The sequence below is a fragment of the Heliangelus exortis genome, chromosome 1, assembly GCF_036169615.1.
Source record: "Heliangelus exortis chromosome 1, bHelExo1.hap1, whole genome shotgun sequence".
Classification (NCBI taxonomy): Eukaryota; Metazoa; Chordata; class Aves; order Apodiformes; family Trochilidae; genus Heliangelus; species Heliangelus exortis.
This window is the reverse complement of record NC_092422.1, coordinates 88,626,619-88,650,199: the sequence shown is the minus strand read 5'-3', so window position 1 is coordinate 88,650,199 and position 23,581 is coordinate 88,626,619. Positions and strand designations below refer to the sequence as shown.

Here is a 23,581-nt window from a genome sequence, read left to right as displayed (position 1 = left end):
CTGCCTTTCTTCATTTTATAAGGAAAAAAAAATACCAAATCTTTTCTTTCTGTTTCCAGCTTGTTGTAGAGGGTGGCTTGGGCTGTTTCCAGGCATTTGAGAGATTCCCAGAGTGTGGGGATCTGCCCTGATGTCAGACATAAAGCTTTCTGCATATTCCTGAGGAGGCAAACATTGACCATCTCCATGGTGCCACCGCCCCTGGCTGCCACTTATGGAACTGGCTTTGCTGTGCTGTGTTCGAAGGGGATGGAAGAGCACTGAATACAGCTCCCAGGGACTTCCTGTGTGCATGAGTGTCTGAGAACTGGTTCACAGTCTGTAAAGGTGTATCATGGGCTTGCTGTCCTTCCATGGGTGATGCAGAGCACTTCCCACCACTTTTTGTTTTCTTCTAGTCCTAGCCAGTGTAGATGACACCCTTCACCTTGACCTGAGCATTTGCCCCTAAAAGTGTCTGACTTGTATCCTTGTGCTGAATGGATTAAGAAGCTCAGCTTCTTGCTGTTGTGAATAAAAAATAAAATATGAGTTTATAAAAATAACCAGGAGATACTGTATCGTGAGCAGGACAATATTTGCTGACAGGTGGGTCATAAATAGTTAAGATCTGTCCCTGAACCCATGTACAACTGGGACAAACGCTTGAGTGATGTGCCTGGAAGTGGCTGATTGCTGTGGTTTCATGGTGCTTCAGCATCTTCCCAACTCCCTCCTATGAAGTGCAGAGCAGTGTAGTGGTAGTGAAAGGGTGATGCTGACAGCTTTCACGTTGATCTTGATATTCTGTGTGTAGATGATGGAGAGTGGGTACGCTCGTGCACATCTGCACACTGTAATCACAGATAATCTATTCATGGCACAGGTGACAGCTGGCTCTGTAATGCTAGATTGACCAGAAGTAACCTGCAATCCCACCCATTCCCAGTGCACTGACTCCCTCTGTCTGGTCTGACAATCCATATCCATCTGTGCTGTGCTCCTGTCCTGGGCCAGGGAAGAGCAAGCTAAATCCCAAACATCCCTGCATGCTGCAGTCACCTATGGGAGCAAATGCAGAGCTGGGTGGTCACATCTACCATTTTTAGCTGTGAAATACCAAGTCTTCCTTCAAAAAAGTCTGCCCTGAATCCAGCTTCACCCCTTCTCTAGAGTCCTCTCTTGGCTCTCTTTGGAATGACAGGAAAACTGCAGAGTTATTTTTAACCACATCTCATCAGTTCTGTGTCTCCTATTCCTTTGGTCCTCCACCTGAGGAGAAATAACATAAAGGGTTCACCTTCAAGGATGAGGATATAATTAGAATTGCAAAGAGCTATGGCCCAACACATCAGAGACTAATGAATGAGCTTTTGTGGTTGGTGGAGAGCAGCTTGCCAAGGTATCCATTCATTTCTGTACATGGAAGATGAAATGAAACTGAAGCAGTCGCCATTTCAAAAGAAAATCTTATTAGAGTCCAGGCAAGTATAGCAGAATAAAATAAAAGGCTTTTTGTGCTTAATCTGTTTATATGTAGGTTCAGGTATGATTATATATTCTGCTATCAACTTTAATTAAGCTTTCACTTTGCTATTGATCCTGGGGCTTAAATATGATTTATTCTATAGCAAAGACAAGGGGTATAAGCTCAGACTTCTAAAATTCAAATTGATTTAGGTTATATTTAATTTAGATTTCCTTACAGAAGTATATAATTTGACTATTACTAATGTTGGAGTGATTACACAGACAGAGGTGAGAAAACTGGTACAGAGCAAAGCCTTACATCCCTCTCATACTTTTCTCCATGAACAAAAGTATCACTGACTCACACTGTTATTTAACTCCAACACAATCCCAAGGAGCTCCTACTTTCCTGTGGTGCTCTGGCTGCCCATACATTCCAGAGGTGACAGCTGCACATCAGTCACCAGCACTCTGGTGTCCAAAGGCACGGATGGGCTCCAGCAGATCTGCCCCCCCCAGGAACAGAGGTGGGGTCCTTGATGCTACCAGTCTATGCTCTTCAATATAACAGGAGCTTTTTTTCTCAGCAGGGGGGTGATGTGAGTCCCCTGGCAGAGCCCATAGTAGGGCAGGCATGGCAGGGGCTGTAGGCAGGATGGCCACAGGATTCAGAGCCTCTGGACTGAAGTTTATCCATGGGAGCTGGGGGCTCAGTCCTTGGGGGACTGCAATGTTTGGTGATGCTGTGCACTGGAACCTGTCTTAGGTAAAGGAGGGGCCTCTAGTCCCACTTTTCTGGCTTTACAGAAGCAGGGCAGAGGCTGCCCACAGAAGGGACACATCTCATAGGGGTGAGAGAGCTTGATGTGGGGGCAAGCAGTGGTGGCTTGGAGCACAGGGGTGGCCTGAGAGGAACCAGAAGATGCTTCCAGGCAGCAGGGATGAAGGGAAGGAAACGTTCCCTAAAATCCAGAGACAACCAGGCTTAATAATTGAGGGCAGGACAGACTGGGAGGAAAGGATGTGGCCTGGGAGGGGATGTGAGAAAGGTATATTTTCAAGAATTCCATGAATCTGGCATGCTTTCTTTAGGGAAAAGCTGCAGGGTCATCCATAGCCACACTCTAGCTGGTGGAAGATCTATCACAATACATGTTCAAATGTGTGCTTGGTATTTCCAAGCCTCCAGCCTCAATACTTCCTTCCCTCCCCATGCCTCCCAAGACTTCCATTGCACTAAAAATAGCACCGAAGCCACTACTTTCTCTATTAAACTGTTGAATCAGGTTAATATTGTTATTTCACCAGGACTAGAACAGTTAGAGAAAGAATACTGGAAAAATTTCAGGTGCAAAGGTGTAGCCTAATTTAACATAAGTAATATTCCAAAATCACATAATTTTAAGGTTCTGATGACAAGTTTCCTTAATGACTGCATTTTTTAGGGTTTTTCACCTTGTTTTCCTATTGTATTGTTGATTTCTCTACTATCTCACCATTGTGTGATGACTTTTCATGAAACACCTATCTTATGTTCCATCAAATAAGAGCCCAAAGCTTCGAACTGGAATGAGGGGATTTGTTTTCTCACTGACACTCAGATATTAAACACTTCATAATTTCAACATAAAGCCCGTAACTTCCACAGTTTATCTCAAGGTAAATTTTTTTGTTTTCATAGTCTGGGACATCAGCTTTGGCATTATTCTTCCACGGGCAAGTGCAGAGGATCATTTCCTTTCACATTTGTTTTCAAAATCTTATTTACAAATGTATTTCCCATTTGAAAATACCCCAACCCCCCAAAACAAAACAAAACAAAACAAAGCAACCACCCCACCCCCACCATTTAAAAAGTCACTGGCTTGACATTCTATGTTTGCTTCTAACCCAACAGCATCAGCACAAACACCTGCAGCAACCTCCCTCTTTACAAACACATCCCAGAGAGATGAGTCTTCATTTGAGCTTGAATATTTGCCTTATTCAAGGCAAAAGCTGCTCTCTGTCAACACGGCTGTTTCTGAACAGCTCTGCCCTTAGGGTCATGCCTGGTGCTTTTCCCCTTGCCTACCATTGAGCCTGGAAAGTACCAAACTCAGTGGATGCCTGCGAGGGGGGAAATGATGTACAGAGGACAGAGGTGGTTAAAGCAGAGCCAGGAGGAGGTTGCTGGGTTGGGGAGCCAGTCTACCAAATGAGTTAGCAACTCCCTCACTCCTGCCTTTTCTAAGAATCATTTTATCCTTTATTCCATTCCTGTTTTGCTTAAATTGTCTGATTAACACAAATATGTCTAGCTCAGTACAGTTCCATCAAATGCTGCAGTGCTGAAGACTACAAAGACTGGAAAGTTTACGGGGCCCTTGTCAACCCTAAAAATTGTGTTAGGTCCCTTTTGTGTCAATTCGAGCGCCTTCCTGCCCTGAAATCCTGAAACAAAGCAGCATAACATTAACTGTGAAAAAAAGGAGGAATAGTTCAGAAAGTAAAAAAAAAAAAATCAAACAGGGAAAGGCACGGTATGAGCCCCCAGCAGTGTCAGCCATTTGTGCTGTGTTGGTGCGCTTCCTACAGAAGTTTTTTCTTTCTGGTGAGGTGGTGAGGGTTCCCTTGGGAGGCTCAGACTAACCCGGAGAAAATTAATGGTGAAAAGCACTCTCTTTTCCTTGCTGGAGTGCCTCACAGTCAACCACAAGAGCCCATTAAGCAACTGCTGTGACCTAAAATAACCTAACTAACACTAAAACTGTGAACGGGCTCTCCAAACTGTGTGCTTATTTTTCTTTTTATCTTTCCTTTCTTTTAAAAGAGAGATCCTTTTCTCTGGGAGAGCTTTACAGCCTGCTCAGGAAAATGATGTGCTGGAAGAATTTGCCTTTCCAGGTGACCCCTTTATCCCACCTCATTGCTCTTCATGTCTTCAGAACAAATAAGATTTCCCCCAAAAAACATCTCCAAGCCCAAACAACAAAAAAATCTCTTATCATACCTGGCTGTGCTGGTAGGGTATGCTTGGATTCAGTGTCTGAAGACATTTATCTCAAATTACTTCAGGGAATCAGGTATAAACCTATTAACATAAATCCAGCTGCAAGCCAAGGATGTGTATCACCCTCCAAGCTGCCTGGGAAAGAGGGAAACTCAGTTTTGCAAAGCTCCTCTGGACTATCTGTCACAGATAAAAATGCAGGGTTGCTTTTGTCAGTTTTTCAACTTATTTAGTCTAATAATACCTAACTTTGCTTGTAACTCCTAACTCTTCTTAGCAATGATAACACTGAAATGGAGCTCACCTGGTTAAAAAAGTAATCAACCAAAGGAAAACTTGTAAACAGTCAAAATTTCTGTGGTTCTGAACTGAAAAAGCAAGATCCTACCTAAAGTAAAAGGGTAAACTGTACTGAGTTAGACATACTGGTGTTAATCAGACAATTTAAGCAAAACAGTAATGGAATAAAGGATAAAAGGATTCTTAGAAAAGGCAGGAGTGAGGGAGTTGCTAACTCATTTGAGACAAAAGACAGAATTAATTATGATCTGTGATTCATTAAAAGGTTAGTTGGGGTTGGGGAATGGGGAATATGCGGAAAAGAATGAGACTCTCTCAGGATTTAAGATTTTTAGTAGACAGGAAAGAACTTCAGCTCTTGAATTCATATTTTGAGGAGAGTCTCCTATCACCCCCAGGTCTAAGATAGAGTCACAGGCCTGTGCTAGTTGTGTTTGTTTCACACCCAGAGATTCAGGCTTTTTAAGGGGTGCCTTTTGAGATCTCAAGCTTGTGCCAAATGTTTCATTTTCACTTACATGAGTATTTTCCATAAGGGTATTTGGTGCAATGGGGGTTTCCCCCTCCTGGGCAGTGTTCAAGGCCAGGCTTGGTGAGGCTTTGAGCAAGGTGGTTTAGTGGGAGGTGTCCTTGCCATGGCAGAGGGGTTGGAACTGGATGATCTGTAAGGTCTTTTCCAACCCAAACAATTCTGTAACTCAATACCACATGTCAGGATGCAGACATGTTACACTTCTGTTACAGGGAAGTGTTCAAAATGATGCTGGTAGGGACACATCTGCATATTTTCTCTTATATTGGTTCTACAAACCTGAAGTGATGTGGCTGCTCCGAGCTGTCTTTATCTCAGAAAAGATTATTTCTGCCTCCAGACCTGAACTAGACAACAGTAGGACAGCAATTTCATTAAAGAGCTTGTTAGATGTTTAAGTAGTTCCACCCCCCCAGTGCTGTTTCAAAAATTAAAAGCCAGTACCACCCCCAAGCCAAAGGGGTTTGTAAATGTTCCATGTGCTGAAGAGCTGGCTGGACCCAGGGTGTGGAACCAGGCACCCTCTATGTCCAAGCCTCTGTGTGCTAAGCAGCAGCCTGGTTGCACTCTGATTTTAACCAGCAGGAGACTTGCCATGAATTTCTTTGAATATAAGGGCCCTGAAAGCATCTTCACTTCATAAGGAGGATGATTATTACCAGGCATATTGAATACAGATGAGGAGGAATTCTTGCTAAGTCAAAGACAGATGGAACATTCCAGATTGTCAGCCAAATGCAGATTTACAGATACTGGAATATTTCCACTACCAGCAGTCCCAAGGAACTTAAAATGTGAAAATTTCCTCCATCTCACTCTCATTCTTTCACTGAAGAACGTTTCTGTGGAACCCATCATCCCTGTGCTTGAGGGCAGACAAGAACCATGGGAACAAATGGATCAAGCCTCCATTTTGCCTAAAAGCTTTTTGCTTTTTTCAGAGAATAAGAAGGAAACTTGAACAGAAGATGAAAGTGGGCTGAGACTCAAAAGTCTTGAACCCTAGTGAGAAAATAAATTTTGATTTGTAATCACACTACTGATACCCCTTCCAGCTCAAGTTGAGCATGCTGCAAAGGCTCTTGTAGGAATCAAAAGAACTGGATTGCCCAAAAATGAAATCTGAGAAAAAAGTTTAGCTTACAATGGAGCTCTTCAATGAGAAACAGTAAAATAAATTTCTTTCTGCATGTTTCAATTAGGTTTGTATTAGCAAAATATTTCTATATGGAAAAAACCAAAACAACCATAAAGCAAATTTTCAACATACAGTTTTTTCATTCTATTTGGAAATACTTCATGGGTAATTGCTAACTTTTTTTTTTTTTTTTTTTTTTTACAAAACAAAAAAATAAGTATGTGGGGTTTTTTTGTTGTTTTCTCTTCTGGGTGTTTGTTTTGTTTTTTTAACGTGCTTTAGCAGCCTATTGGTAAAACAGGTAGACTAGACAGAAAATATTTCCTTATATGAATGGCACCTCAGCACTTCTCTGTCAGTCTGTAAGAAGTACATACCTCAAGGATGTCTTCATTTGTCTTCTCCTGTAGGACTTCCCAGGACTTTAGCACTTGAGCTTTACAGAGGTAAAGATGAAAGTACAACTTGATTAATTTCAAGAGACTTAAGTACTTTCCTAATGTAGTGCCCTTATAACAACAGAATTACAATGATAGTAATGAAACAACTCTACATGACTGCATTTTTCTATTTTAAAACACCTTGAACTGAGCAGGGTGCAAAAATGTTTTCAGTAGCAACGTCCACACTGTCACCAGCCAGGGAAATTGCAGGAATTCCTCGGCCTACTCAAGCTTACTGCGTTTTATTCCTTTCAGACCCAGTATTTCCCAGTTAGTGCTGAATAATGTGGTCATATTAGCACTAATCTGGAATGCTCTGCACCAGATTCTCTTGGTCAGGGTACATGAGAGTAGCCAGAACATACACAAAGAGGCACTTGGTGAGGCAGCTCTAATGTTGCTGTGTTAAACCCACCAGATGTAGTATTCAATCATTTATACTCTGTATAAAACAAGACATATTACTTCTCACATAATCAAAAGATGCAACAAAGTAATACAAGCTGACAAGTTCCCCTTAAAAGTTCTTTTCTCTTTTCTTCCCCTGTCTCCTATTATGGGAAAAAGCTGTTTTTTTTTGGTTTTGCTTTCGCTTTTTTTTTTCCCAAATCCTTAAAGTAAGTGACTAATTTCTGAGAGTGCTGCTCACAAATGGACATTCTGAAGGAATAAAAAGTAAAGTAACATTAACACATTTCTTCTGATCCAAAATATTGCAGCCAAACCAAAGCCTCCAGTGGGCAAATGCAGCAAACACAGATGGTCCTGGTTGAGTTTGATTCAGAGTACTCAGAACTTCCACCATTCTGGCCCTCTGCCCCATGGTAGCAAAAAAACTGTGGGTAAGTGAACCCCGATTTATTTTCAAAGTTATAACCCCCACTTTCCTTTTCTGACCAAAGTACAAGAAGACATTGTTCATAGTAATGTACAGACGTGGCTGTTACATTTAAGGAAAACCAAGTACATCAGAAGTCAGTGGAAACAGACATCACAAATAAAGGCAGAAGACCCTTTTATTTCGCATAGACAAAATGCAAAGAGTGTCTCATTAAATTAATATTAAAAAAAAAAATAAATCAGTCCCCTCACTCCACTGACATCACTCATCCTAATTAACAACAAAAAAAGAACAATCAAGGACCCATTTTCTAATTAAAAAAAAAGTGCAAACATGACCAAAGACTTTTTGCTTTTCCAAATCAATGTTCCTGCTGAATTCACAAATAGGGTGATTTATATTTTTTTGTGATTTTTTTTCCCTTTTAAATCTTGTCTGATGGTACTTCCAGTTAAAATGTTTTAGTTAAGTCTTCATGCACTTCGTAGAAAATCAGTAAAAACACAAACGCTTGTGAAGATCAGAAAACTGGACTCTTTTACCCAAAAATTCAGATGTCCAGTCAGATGAAGCTCACACTCAGACAGAAAAAAAGCAAGAGAGTCTTTGCACTGTCTGTCGTTCATATTATTATTTTTTTTTTTTTTGTCAAATATTTTGGCAATCTTCTTCTTTAATTATAAATATTGGAATTCAATAAAAAAAAGGTAGCTTTCATTGGATTTTTTTTTGTTTTTTTCCCCAGTGTAAATATTTACAGCCACTGTCCAGCCATGCTCTTTTCGTTATACCAGGGTGTAACTTTTTGCGTAGGGATTGTTTCCTTTCAAGTGGCCCCGGGAGTCCAGCAGGGATTCTTGGGAGCTGCTCATTTTTGCTGCCTGTCCTAGCTCAGCTCCTTCTCGCTGAGGTAACGTTGCCACAGCACCAGGTTGCCATGACTGTACTTCTCTGGTGGAGGATGTCTCCATGGGTATCGGCTCCAGGACAGTCGGGCGCTTCAAGGTTCGGCTTTTCTGTGGCTCCAAGCAGGCTTGCCCCAAACCCAGGTCTCTGCTCGTGCCCTGCACACCACGGTTCAATAAAAAGTCCATCCTAAGGTAGGGTGGCAAATGCATGAGATCACCTGGAGAGGGAGAAGTGAAAAAACAAGACCTTACTTATGGCCGTGCGCTGTGTTATACTCACCTACTGGCTGGGGGAGGTTTGAGCTGATGAGCTTGGGCACCAAAGTGGAGCATCTGTAATCAAGCCACCTGCAGCATTTTTAATAGATATATTGTTTGTTAGTCATTTACTATGCTATGGTCACAGAAAAGCAGGATCACAGAACAGTTAGGGTTGGAAGGGACATTAATGATCATCTAGTTTCAACCCCGCCTTCCATGGGCCCGGACACCTCCCACCAGACCAGGTCACTCAAAGCCCCAGCCAGCCTGGCCTCGAACACTTCCAGGGAAGAGGCAGCCACTAGTCCTCTGTGCAACTTGTGCCAGTGGCTCACCACCCTCACAGTAAAGAATTCCTTCCTAATATATAACCTAGATCTACCCTTTTTCAGCTTGAAACCATTCCTCACTAACCTGTCACTACATACCCCCATAAAAAGTCCTCCCCCAGATTTCCTGAAGTCCCCTTCAGGTGCTGGAAGGCACTATAAGGTCTTCCTGGAGACATTTCTTTCCCAGGCTGAACAACAATAACTCTCTCATCTTGTCTTCATAGGAGAGATGCTCCAGCCCCCTGATCATCCTTGTGGTTCTCCTCTGGAAGGGCCATCAATTGATCATCAACTGATGATCCTACAGAATCAAGGGTCAACCACCTCCTTTTTGGCACATCTGTACATATTCACTATTACTATTTTTTTTTTTTTTTCATAGCAAGAGCGACTATAATGAGAAGTGTATTGTGTTTTATGTGCACTCACAGCAAGAAAAATGGCAAAGGCCAGAAAGTTTTTCTCTAAATTCTAAAAGAACAGGGCTTGGTTTGCATTTGTCAAAACTTGGAAAATGTGGAGACTCCGTAGATTTCCATTTCTTATTTTCCATTTTAAATGAAACCCTTCACAATTACCATTATTGACCCCCAGTTGAGAATAGAATATCAAATTATTAGAACAGAATATCAAATTATTATTATTTTATTATTATATTATCAAATTATTTAAAAAGAGATTTCTGAATAAAACAGAAAAGCACACTTGTCCTAATACAATATTTACCATCCATCCATCATCACTGTGTTTAATTCATTACTGATTTTCTACCACTGAGGCCACCAACATGCTGCTGGTTTGTAGCAATGAAACGCTTTGGGGCTGGCACCCCAGCTCTTGCATCAGCCTCCCCTTCTGGGCTGTACTGTGGAGGAAAAACCTCTTTATTTATTATTTTCCACTAGTTCTTGGGTATTTCTACGTAAGCCTGCTCAGTCCAGAGGATTTGTCTTTGCAAATTGAGTTGAATCAGATGCCTCATACCTGCTGTCTGTACCTTGCCCATACTTGTACATGTATTAGACTGCTGTTGAAATCAGATTGTCTTATTTATTCTAGTGCTGCTTGTTAGGCATTCATAAGCTGCTTCAAGAAAATGAAGGGCAATCAGACATATAATGACATTCCCTTCTAAAAATATTTGATGTTGTAAACTCAGGTATACATGAAAAGAAGCTGTTACAAGCACATTCCAGAACAGTATTCCCCCTTCTGCACAGACATCTGCATGTGTATATCTTCCTTCTTATGACTGATATAAAAATCCAGTCTCATCTACAGTTGGGATGCATCCTTAACATTTTAGGCAGAAGACTCTTGGCACTACTACACCTGTGTCTACATGAGGTATTTATGGCAGTAAAAATTAAGGATGATCTGTGCCAGTGGCATAAATAGTAAATTAGGAAAGCATTTTTTCGTAACAAAAAAAAAAATGTATAACAATTTTTCTTTTCTTATCTAAGCTATAAGCTGCCCAATGATCTAAAAACATGTCCTTCCCCATCTCACCTAACTGAAGGAACTGCAAATCTTACTTAAAAGACTAACAGCATCTGCTCTATCCATAATTTCAGGTCACAGACAGAGAATTGCTGGGAAGTTCCATTTGAACAGAATCACTGTTCCTACAGAAATCCTCCAGGCACTGTCTGACACCATATGTTTTATTCTAGCTACATCTCCAACAGAGATGCATGATACATGGTATTTAGCCCCCATAGAGTAAGATGTGAGCATCTCAATATTAGGCTGGCGTATGCGCCGGGGCAACATTTACGTAAGGTTGGAGAGAGAGGGGGAGGTTTGTTGTTTTTACCATACAGATTGCCACTTGAAAAAATGAATTGCAGCAATATTAATTACTAGTTTACCTTATTTTCTTACAGTGCCTTTGTGCCAAATGTATTCTGCATATGAGACCTATTTCATCTGAGACAGCAATGCACCTGCTGCCACTGAAGTGCATCAGAATATGGGCACACAAACTGGCAGACTTTGGCAGGCACTGACTCACTCCACTTAACTACAGATATCAAAATGAGCTGCCTGCTGGTATGGTCTGTGTTGCCCCCTTGGCACCCAGACCTTCATCCCCTGGCAACCCATTATTTTGCTTCTGGATTCACTTTTGCACTGAGTCCTTCCAAAATGCAGTCGTGGGGACAGTTTGCTCCAAGGACTATTCCCCATTGGAGGAGGGAGCCAGGATGGGAAATACCGGTATCATTTGCTCCCTGCGGCTTTGCCACATTGCAGGATCCGAAAAGAGAATTCCTATTGCTGCCCACTCCTCCCCAGTGGAGAGAGTGATGAGCACCTTGACTGTGGGAGCAGGTGGGGCTGCCCATGCATGCCCACCTCTGCCAATAAAGACCTCCTAACAAAGGTGATGAGGGTCTTCATTTGGCTGCCTTGGGCGTGAGTTATCACTGCACAGGTGAGCAGAACAACACACCTTTGAGATGGCAACAGGCTCAGTAGGCAGGAAAATTTTGTGACTAATTATAATACCAAAATAGTATCTTCCCTCTTGTCAGGGATGCTCGGAGACTGCAGGGAGGCGGAGAAAGAAAGGTTTCTCTCACACTCCCAGAGGTTGGCCTGCATGTGACACAGCAGCCCCTTGGCCCCAGCAGAAGGGGACCAATTTTTTGCTCTGGACCTCCATCCCTATTTCTCACAACAGTCGACCTTTTCCTAAAGTTTTCTGTCACCCTGGCACTGTCCATGACAGGCTGTTGCCAGACAGTACAATACCCACTGCTTTAAGACCAGCCAGGTCATTTCTTTCTTACTGCTTATTTTTCTGTTTTACAGACAACTTCCTGGAAAGGAGCTGGTGTGGAACAGAAGCCAAAGCATGGCTCATTGGCAGTCCCCTGTGGTCTCCTTGGAAAGCTGCTTCTGCATCTTAACACATTTCTACTTCTTTAGAGCAATGGACATGCACTGATTATAAAAAAGATGAGTGTTGAACCTTACAGAGATGAAGGCTGGGAGTTTTCAAGTTGCTGTCTAGATGTTTCTCTCATGAATTTAAGAACTTCAGGCTATATAAAAAAGACTTACGTTTTCCCTCCCAAAATCTACATAAGAAAGCATAAGTCAATAACCTGTGAAAACAACATAGAGTTATTTTACTGTAATTTTCTAAATGTCTGGAGGCAAAGTTCCAACAGGATAGTAGTAATAGCAAACCAGAGGCTGTAACTTGTTCTCCAGAGCTGGGTATGCAACACACATCTCTGACACAGTTTACACAGAGCACTCATTTTCCTTTTCCTATCATAAAAAGCCCCAGTGCTTCTTCATAACTGCAAGAAGCATCCTTCCCTGCAACTGCTTGTAAACCAAAGCAGGTTATTAAAATTATTGGAAAAGAAAAATTTGGGGAATGTAACTTTTTTTTTTTTTTCACGGATTGAGGCGGTCTCACAGGATGAAAAAAAAGTCTTTGATTTATAAGAAGTTGTGTGTTTCAGACTTAAAAATACAGTCTTTGAAATGTAACCACAGGGGTTCACTTTTGCCATTCCTACATCGATTCTGAAGGTATTTTTGAGAAGATTAAAAGCCTCTTGCCATGTCTGTGGAGTTACTTGGAGAAACTTCTGTTCTCATCTTTCTGGACACAACAGTACAGACGCTTTTTGGTTTCTTTCTATTCAGCTGAATGATGATTTTTTTTCAGGCAAAGCATTATAAAGTTTCAGGATGGTTCATTGCCTTTGATGCTCTAATTACCTTTTTTCAGCGGTGTGTGTGCCTTATTAGTAATGAAAGCAAACCTTTCAAGTGCATGAGCACTTCAAATAAGCATGTTTAATAATTCATGCCTTTTGGCCCAATTAGTACAAAAGACATTATAAAACTTACATTTTTTTGAAAAGGGAAATTTGCTGTTATTTAGAAACACTGAGTTTTTATATAAATGATAAACATTCAGTCAAACTGAATATGGCAATTTAAGCCAGAGCTACCTCAGTGTTTTTTTTACGAGTGGCCCGCCCTTTAATAAATTATTTAGTATTGTACTTTTAGGAATTTTTTAACTCCAATAAATATTTGTAACAAATGCAAGAAGTCACTTACTATGATATTTACCATAAGCAACACATTCTACTAAAAAGGAACTATTTTCTGAATTAATGCAGCACTGAGCAAAAATTATTTACTCTTACTTCAGTACAACTAAGCTGACATAAAACACTTTGCAAAATCGGTAGATACTTTTACCATTCTTCTGGAGGTCAGCTTTAGGTATGGGCTTGGATGAATTTGACAGGCTACATGAAGGGAAAAATACCACTGCTCAACTTTTCTGGGATTTTATTCAAGATAGCTATCTTGTTTGCAGAACTATAGCAAGCTGAGATGCACGCCTTTCTCCTCTAAGATTTACCTCATTCCTCTTTCAAATACCAGAGAGCTTGCATGTATTTTTGCTTTCATCTTCTCCAGAAAAATCTAAGGATTTGTGCTATATTCAATACAAAAATCGTCACAGACTGCAAAAAAAAAAAAAAAAAGATGCTCTTAACAAGTTGTCACATGATAGCTATATGCATTTTGTCATGACTCATAATTTCTGCTAAAACAAAAGCTATTTGTCTTCCCGACACTCCAGCACAGATACCCTCAGTGACAATGACTGCCTGATGATTTTCAAGTTTTGGTTGCCATGTGAAGGAAATTCCATGGTATTTGAAAGACCATTTTAGAAAAGTTTATAAAGTAGGACTGGTGACTATGACAGCATATTTTATTTAACAGAGGTAAGAGTAAGTCTGGGTGAATAGGGTATTCACACAGCTTGCTTGTGTAAGGAGGGGGGTAAAAAAAGCTCCCAAAGATCTCACGAGATCATGGTATACATAAATCCATACAGGTCTTTTACCATGTGTAATGTGCCTTGCTGACATAGTTAGGTTGATTGGGGACCCCAGTATAAAACTCATCCTGACATTGTAAGTGCTGGGGGGTGTACAACTGCTGGCAAAGGCAGAGTGCCACTGTGTTGGGCATCTCTTGGCTTGTCCTGAACTTGGAAGGGGAAGAACTGATGTGACATTGTGTTTTCCTTTGAAAGGAAGCAAGGGAGACAATGCTGCTGACAGCTTTAAGTTCGGGTTTATGTTGATTAAAAAAGTTTAGTGGGCTTTTCCAGCTCACTAGTGCAGTAAATAAATCAGTGAAGCCTTTGCTGATATTCAGAGGCTATTATTCAGGACAAAGACTGCCTATAGGAAAAGCTTATGTTAGAAACAAGGAAGGGGTGACAGGCTTGCAAGGTCAAGGTGAGAGGTTTGATAAGAAGAAGAGCACAAGTGATGTTCAGAGATCTTTGTCACTTCAAAAGCTGACACACCATTAAAAGCTAGCAGGCAAAGCCTTCTTAGACAGCAGCAGCTTGTTCTGAAGCTGAACTGATAGCAGCAATAATGCCTCTCCCAATTGCTGCTGTCAGTGTTTGAAGCAGCTTGGTGCTCCCTCATTGTCCATCTTCTGTCCATGTACTCTACAGATACAGAACCCACAGAGGAGTCTGCACCACACTCCAGTCATTCCCACAGAAACTGGCTAAGAGTCAGACCTGCACACTGCAACATGAGATATAAATAAGCTTAATGAGGAATAAAGTCAACTCTTTGGATACCTTGATCCTGTGTCCTGCTCAGCCAGGCAAAGGGTAAAGAGGATCAGCCCTGCACCTCCTTGCTTGGCTGGTACAGGTTTCAACCTGGTGGTAGCTCAGTGAAGAGCACAGCACGGGCTCTGCCCTCCTGCCTTTTTAACTGGGGAAAAGAGGCTGGCTGCAAAGGGAAGGAAGATGATTCCTTCCAGATGCAGTCATTCCTGCCCTGCAGTGGGCAGGTGAGTAGCTGCTCCCAGCACCCAGCTGAGCTTCGCAGTGTCTTCCTTGACTTAGCACCCAGTGGAGGGTTCAGGTGGATACTTGTTGAAAATTTGGAGAATAAGGAAATGGAAAGAACCCAAGCAGTAGACAGGCTTTAACTTATGCCTGTGTTTTGTTTGGGTTTTGGTTTTGTTATTCTTTGTTTTGTTTTTTTTTCCCTGGGATCTGTTCAGTGTGGAACTGCTTTCCCAATACTCTTTGTCTAATAATTATTATTTTCTTGTAAACTTTGCTATAAAATGCCACAACTGAACATTAAAAAAAGTTGTGAAAGAAGCCTGGAGTAGCAGGGCTTCACTCTCTGGAGCCAGTATTAATCAGGAATGAAAACAGAGGTGAAATTTCCCCATGCAAATTACTGATGGCTAGAATGATTGAAAACCTCAGCTCCCTCATGGTGAAAAAAAAAGCACACTATTTGCAAGTTCAGGAGCTCATAGACTCCTTCTGAGGCCATTTTTAAAATAAAAAGCTGGATTTAATAATCTGTGGCCCTCTAAGGTGATCCATAACAAATGACAAAAGGTCCAGGGAGTCCCTTTAATTCCAGGCTTAGCAAGCAGTCAAGCAGTGCAAGGGGAGAGGCTGGAGGGAGGTGGCAGGGTGCAGTTTTCTGGTTAGCAAAGGCAGGTGCTCTTCATTTCTTCAGAGTAGCTCTAACCTCTGCTCAGCTGCCCAAGGAATATGATCAAAATGCTCAATGTCTGAGGGGCACTTTAAAACTCTGAATAAGGCCAACAAGATGCCTAGATGCATTTCAGCTGCTAACCTGCCCTTCGTGGCTTTGTGACTCACACCATTACATCTTCTGGGATTCTCACACTGTTTTCGCAGATGACATAAAATCACATCTTTACACTTCTAATGTTTGTGATCACATAGATAGGAAACAGCCAAAACCCTTTAGAAAAATATGCCAAGTTTCCTATTTCTAGACAGAGAAATTAGAACTCCCGATGTTCCCTATAATTGAGTTTTATTTTACCAGGACAAACCAGGACTTTTCTTCATGAAAACTCCACATCTGTAATACTTAATTAAACGTGCAGGTTGCGGTCTGCTAAAAATGACATTTTCACAAAAGCATTGAAAACACCAGCTATGTTTCACACAACAAAATAAAAACAACAGTTTCTGTTGACTACAATCATTGAAGTTACCTCTTAAGAAACACCAGGACATCAGTGAAACTGTAGCTCAGGAACCAAATTTGCTACTGGTATAAATCAGAGTGGCTATATTGATTTCAGCAAGAGTGTAAATTGATTTATACTTACTGGCGACTAGGTTTAAGTGACTGCAAATGAGGATTCCAACTAAGGTGGATAATTTTTTAAAAGATGATCCATTTTTTAATTTAGATTTCAGCTTTCTAATGCCAACAAAAAAGTCCTAAATCTATGTCCTAAAGCACAAGCACAACTGCCATAGTTTAACTAAGATCATACATCTGTAATACATCAATGTAACACACTGTGCATCTGTCTAACTGAGTGCCAGGACCCTTCTCATTACATTGCTGTCTACTCCTGAAAGGTCTAATGAAACAGGAATTGAAATCCACTTTTAGTTTGTATTTCTCAAAGTAGAACTTTCTTTCATATAGTGCTGCAATTTTAAAATACCTGTCAGATGCTTTATACTTTTCTGAAGTAACTTTAAGGAGAACTGACATATTTTTAAGGGCCTCTCCTCTGCTGAGCTGATGGTCTAGGGAAGAAAAAAACCTGATTAACTCCAGGGGTCAGATAGGTTTAGATGTTATGGATATGCCATGTGAATGTTCAGCCTCACTGCTAGTGCCCCTCTTCTGATCTAATGCAATGTCATTAGAGACTTGGGACATAAAAACGGACATCACTATGTCAATCAATAAGCACTCCAAAAGTAAAGTCAGAAAAATTGTCAATAAATAATGAAATGGTGATAGAAAAGTGAAGCATAGAAGCCCTCTCTTTCTTTCTTTCTTCCCCTTGTCACGCAAGCTGCTTCATACATTTTTAAGGAGGCTCTGAGACAGTGCTCTCCTGCCACAGGCTGAGACAGGAAAGCTGTGCAGAAGCCCTTGCTTGCTCAGGCTCTTCTAGTTATCAGCACTGGAGTTTTAGGAGTCCTTTGCTGATCCTGGGTGCAGGAAAGTGTTCACTTATACATCACTTCAGTTGAGGGTTAAATAGATCGTGACTCCATGGAAACTGGCATCCTTCATGGATTTACTCCTGGGATAGTTTGGGACTAAATTTAGCACTGAAGCTGGAGAGGTGAGGAGTTCGAGCCATTCTTATGGTTCACTGAAATCAGTGGGAGCCACTCTCTAAACCTCAAGAGGCTCTGCACCACCCCCATGAAATCACAGCTAAGCCAGACCATCCTGAGGTGATGGGCAAGGATAACACAGTACTAATGGTTAAGGGGAGGTCAGCCTACAAGGAAACCAGGAGCATCACTGTTCTACTGCTCTGCTGAAGATCTGTTCATGAATGAATTACTGTAACTAAGTCTCCACATGTCCATCAGTTTGAATTACCTGAGTGATGCTGACAAGCTGCATTGTTGCATTTTTCTTAATTAATCCACTGGGACCAGAGGTTCAGCTCTCATATTTAAATTAAGGAAGCTCACACGAAAAGATGAGCAATACTGAAACACATCCATGAGTCCATACAGTTAGGCTTTAAAGGCCAGCAGATAAGGAAGCTCTTATGTGGATGGCAAAACCCATCACTACAGTTTAATTAGGAATGCACTGTTAAAACAAATATTTCTTTCTGTAGTGATGTCAACTTTCACTTTGTTTTCAAAAAATAGCACAGGAATGGCCTTTCTTGCAAAACGATTTGTTTTACATTTTCAGATGCCAATAGATCTCCTGTACATCTCAAATTATGTTAAGGTCCTGTGGCACAGGGCATTTAAAGCAGTAACAGCTGTAAATGACTGCAAGGACCTTACAACCTAAGTCAGCTCTTGTATGGAAACAACTGCTTCTGGTTACCTTGAGCAGACTGAAAGGGCCCACAAAAATCATCACATGCTGTCTCAACGCCATCAAGTGAAACACTTTGACATTTTCAAAATTCAAATGGCATGAGCAGGCCAAATCTAGTTTTTGTAGAAGTGAGGTTTAAAATATGAAATCTAAAAGTACTGTTCTAAAAGTCTATTATTTTAATTGAGGCAGACACAGTGGTTTGATTTGGAACATTTCCTGGAAGTTTTAAAAATTCAGCATTGCAGTTATGGCCATAAGAACATGAAAGCATCTGAAAATTTACTGATAAATGTAATCCTTGCTTTAGGCATGAAACTGTTCTCTCACCAGAGTTGAAAACAGTGACTCTAATCCTACAGAAAACATGGGTTGTCTATTTTAGTAGTTGTAGCTGATGGAAAAAAAAGACCACAAATAAAATAATTTTCTTTTTTTAAAAATTAACCAAATTCATATTAGAAAAAAAAATCGCACTGTTAATGAGAAAGATTTTCTTCATAATAAAAAGATAGGACATGTACATTCTTGAAAATGCATTCTTGTTAATTTTCCCTTGACATGAAACTTTTAATCTAGAAGAAGGCAAAAAACTCCTACAGTATTGCAAGCCAGCACAGTTTGAAGCAATGTATTTTTCTAAAATCAATGTTACTTTCAAACCAAATTACAAATAAATAAGATAGCAACATGAAAATATACTTATGCTGCTACAAACTCCCAGTAGAGTTCTTGCAGAACTGATGCCTGTTTTTTCTCTCCTTTAATAATAATAAAAAAAAAACCAAAAAACTTCCTAACACCAGTTAGGAACACCCAACAATGATTCATAGATGACAGTTGTAAAAATAATTTCTCACCAGAGTATTGAATTTAGCTTTCAGGCATCTTATACACCACCTCAAATGGAATTTTCACATAACAATTACACAGAACCTTTGTATTTTCAACCAAACAGCTGCTCTATTTAAATTCATGATTAAGACCGATGTGGTTTTCCTTCCTGATCCCATGACATTTTAGCTTCTAATCTGAACTTGTTCCTACTGTACAGCTTTATTGAACTGGCAAGGTTAAAAAATTTGCAGTGTGAACCTCTCTCCCTGTAAATCCACCAGAAACATAACATAAGCCAATGATTTCAAGTCAAACTAAATGTGGAATTAAACGGTTTTCATCCCTGCAGAACATTCAGCTTTTCACAGCAGAAGGAGAAAAAGCTCGTGGTACTCTTCAGAAAGAAAACCTGAAAGAGGACAAAGGCAATTTACTCTCATCACTGACGTGCTGTTTTTCTGATAAGAAGAAAACAACTCAGTCTGTCTCTTGGTGATGTGTTCCTAGTTTTCCATCAAAGCAATGGAAAATACAAAGAATGTATGCCAGGGGCAGGAGGATTTAATGTGGAAACACTAAAAATACCCATCTAGAGGGTTAATTTCAGAATATGTCACATACGTGTAAGTAAGCACATACACAATTACATTCACATACATGTTAAGAGTATTTACTACAATTAAAAACATAAGTGAGAATTTATTTTTCCCACTTACAACTCTTTTGCCAGTGTTGCTGTTTTCCCATCTTTCTATTCGGATTTGCCTCCTAGTTGTCTCAGAACTGGATCATTTTTGCCAGCTGTGGAGTCAGGATGACAATTTCTTCCTTCTGTATCACACTATATATTTGGTATATATATATATTTATACATATACATTATATTGTATTTGAAACCAAACAATGCAAGTGTAGAACTTAAAAAGAAAACAATCCGCATGTTCTCTTTTTCTCACTTTGCTGCAGGAATTCTGTACAAAAAAGGTCAAAGGTAGGTTCCTTGAAGAAATTCAAGTTTTGGATATGGAAATTGTGGAGCAGTAGGGTTATATTTTCAGTATTGATGCAGAATAGGAAAAGGAGGCAAAAGGTGAGCTGGAGGCCCCAAGCCAGGAGTCCCAGAAATTGCTGAATCCCCAGTGGCTGAACGTGTATCATGATTTAGTTACAACTGCAGCACTTAGAGCCCTGTCAGCAATTTTCAATAGAAAGCAAGTCTCTAAATAGATGCTATAACTATGTCACACTTGTCTGCATTGGGTAGAAGAGGGAAATAGCTCCTTCAGCCCTTGATCAGTGGAAAAGAGTTCACAGCTTTTCATCTCAGGCTACAGGTCTGACATTGGAAATACACTGCATACTTTCTATCACTGCCTGCTTCATATTTTCCTTATTGTGCTAAGCAACTTATTTTTAGGCATAGTGACTGAATAGTGGAAAAGAAGATTTATTTCTTGACTCGAGTGTTAAAAAGAACAGTCATGCACTTCAGGTGATGTCCAGCATCTATTTTAAGAGACCCCTGTATACACTAATTTAGTAAAGTACTTGTGTTCTCTATCTTAAGGCTTGTCTATAAGCTAAGAATTTGCTGTTCAAGTCTGCAGGATTAGTCAAAGTAGAAAGAAATTTGTAAATCGGGTTAATAATGCTAATTAGGGCATTCTAAATACTGAAAGAACATGATCACCCAGCAAAGCTGGAGAGGTTAGACCAGTGCTCGTATCTTTTCTAGTAGGCTTAGAGCTAGATTCAGGACACTTAATTCATGTGCCCAGCTGTAAAAAGCCAGACCAAAGAAGTGTCCATACTTGTTTAACAAGGGCTGAGACCAGGTCTGCCCTGGTCCCCCAAGCTGTGAGGAGGTGGTACCTGCTGGCCAAATGTCCTCCTCTGGGATGGAGTGGCCATGCAAGAGGTCTGGCAGAGAGAGGATGGAGCTCTGCACTCACGCATCAACCAACACTATAAGAACAACAGGAAAAACATGCTTCCAGTGGAGCATGGGCTTAGCAAACTGGTTCTTCTGCTTTCTGCAGTTCTAAGGACCAAGGAAAGTACCCAGATTCCCTATGGGAATAGGGTGTTCTTGCCATCTTTGTGGCTGTGGAATCAGTCTCTGGAAAATCTCTGGATTTTATGTTTTTTTTCTTTCCAGAGCCTGCCCAGCTGCTCCTCACCCAAATGCAGGTTTCTTTCCTAAATGGTCTTTTTTGTCAGCTGAATGTTCTGAGCAGGTTCTGAGATATAAAATGTTGTGATGTTTTATATGGATTTCATAATCTCCAAGTCTGATGTACTCAGGGAATTATCTCTCTTCTATGGAAGTGTATCTGAGATGACCTTAGTCCTTCAGGTTTTATATATTAATGTGATCTCCAAAGAGGCAAGGCAGCAGGAATGTCAAAACAAACTTGCACTTGCTTTGTGCCATCAGGTAGACAAGCTTCTGCCTGTCCAAGTTAAGTCCAAGTCAAGCTAACCCTCAAGGATAATGTCATATATTTGAAGAGGTCCTTTTTAGTGCTGATTAGCATCAAAGAAAACGATAACCTGGGGGTCTGAGTGTTGCAGTACCCCTGTAAAAAGGAGGTTTCTGCAAAGAGCAAGAGACCTGATGAAAACATTCTAGATATTTCCTATTCAAGCACTGGGCACACACTATTTCTTCCAAGCATGAATTCCATTGCCAGAAGATTCAAATAAGTGAACTATCCACAAAAAAAAAAAAAAAGAAAAAAAGAAAAAAAGAAAAAAAGAAAAAAAAATTAAATTAAATAGTATTTGGAAAGCACATGAATATCAAAATATTTCACAGTTTGTAGCTTTCTCAAGCCCAGTAACTTAGGAATATGGAGAGGGGAAAAAAAGCATGCTTTTGGGCTGAGGCTATTACTGAGATTTAAAATTATAATAACAGGAATCTATTTTTAATAAACTGATACTGAGATCTGTATTGCACCTAAGAATAATAGTTACGATAAATTGATTTTTGGTTATTATTTTTAAAACAGAAAATAGAAACATTATTACAGAACTTTTTCAGCCCCTGCAAATACCTTCCACTTTGTTATATTTCAGACTCTTCAGTGGCACAGTGAGAGGTAGGAAGACAGTATATTTCTTTCCAGTTTCTGTCCCGTCCAGCTTCTGAATGCAAGATTTGAATGACAGCTTTGGAGGATGAAGGATTTACTCACTTGTCAACCTCCCAAGTAAACCTTGGGTAACAGTTATTGCAATTTCTGAATATTAATATGAAAAATTCCTCATTTTTGATACAGTTTTGATACAGTTTTTGCCCTAGCATACTGTTTAGATGATTGCCCAGTATGCCTTTTCCTTGAGGAACTGACCTTGCTAGCCAAAATACTTATTAGTGACAACTAGACAACACTAGAGGGGTGGAATACAATAATCATAATCCCAGAGTTCTGTGAGCTTTGGTGCTGAGAAAGATGTAATGTTTGTAATGTCCTGACAATTTTTTTTATACAAGGAAGAATATTAACATGGCACAGAGGTTAGGAACTTAAGACTCACTTTTCTAAAGGATGTAATCCATCCCATGTGTTTAAAATATGGCTTTGCTATCTCTACTAATTCAGTGTTTAATGTGCCTCCTGGGACACATGACTATTCTGATGACTTAGTGAGAAATGTCACCATCTGCCAGTGGGGCAACGTCAATGCCTGAGCAGATTAGGTACCTGCCAGCTCTGTGATGTCCACACAAAAAACCCCATGTGTAGGTTTGCATCCATCCTTTCATTTTTCAGAAGCTATGCAGAAGTTGTTGTTAAGCAGCAAATTGCTTGGTGGTTTATAATGTATAATTATAAAAGGAAAAAAATAGCTGTTATTGTTGATGCTGTAAGAGAATACTTAACAATTTTTTTCAAAAAAACCTATCTATGGAGTTCTAAAGGTACAAGGATGAATAAGACATGATTTCAAAACACTGAATGTAGGAATTAATGAAAATATCTTACTTCACTGTACCATTTCCTGTATCTGTGACTTTAGGAATGTTTAAGAAAAATGCAATTCCTAAAATATTTTTATTGAAGACTGTTTAATAACACCTCTCTGTGGACTTGAAATTTTTTTGCCTAGTGACAAGACTATGGTGCATAAAATATCTGCAACTGCTTGCACAGACAAGTAGGAGCAGCCTTGTGTCTAAGAAAAGTGACTGATATTCAAGGATCACGGCCTCCAAGCTCAATGAGCTTGGCCAAAATGCCTGAAGGCCTGCATGGATGAAGGAGCTCCTGGCAAAACTCAGGCACAAAGAGGGAGTACACAGAAGATGGAAGCAGATACAGATAGCTTGGAATACAGAGGCAGTGGCCAAACATGCAGAAGTGAGGTTTGGAAAGCCAAATCCCAACTGGAGTTCAATCTGGCCAAAGATGTCAAAGAAAACGAGATCACCAGAAGTCCCTTTTGACTCCTACCATTCTATGATTCTATGAGTCTAAGAAAGGTTTCTATAAATATGTAAGTGATAAAAGGAAAGCCAGGGAAAATGGGGCCCCCTGGTTGAATGGAGCAGGGAATGTAGTGACACAGGACATAGAAAATGCTGAGGTACTGAGTGCCTTATTTGCCCCAGTCTTTACTAGCAAGACCAGGC

General features: G+C 40.3%; 1 protein-coding gene across 1 annotated transcript in view; it reads right to left on the bottom strand.

The window, feature by feature from the left end:
- Positions 1–7,852: 7,852 nt before the first annotated feature.
- The window catches only part of DSCAM (DS cell adhesion molecule), a 450,058-nt gene continuing 434,329 nt past the window's right edge, over positions 7,853–23,581 (bottom strand). The window contains exon 33 of the mRNA XM_071752599.1: positions 7,853–8,821. Within this exon, the coding sequence (XP_071608700.1) occupies positions 8,481–8,821 (341 nt within the window). The 3' untranslated portion in view covers positions 7,853–8,480. The remainder of the gene's footprint in view (positions 8,822–23,581) is intronic.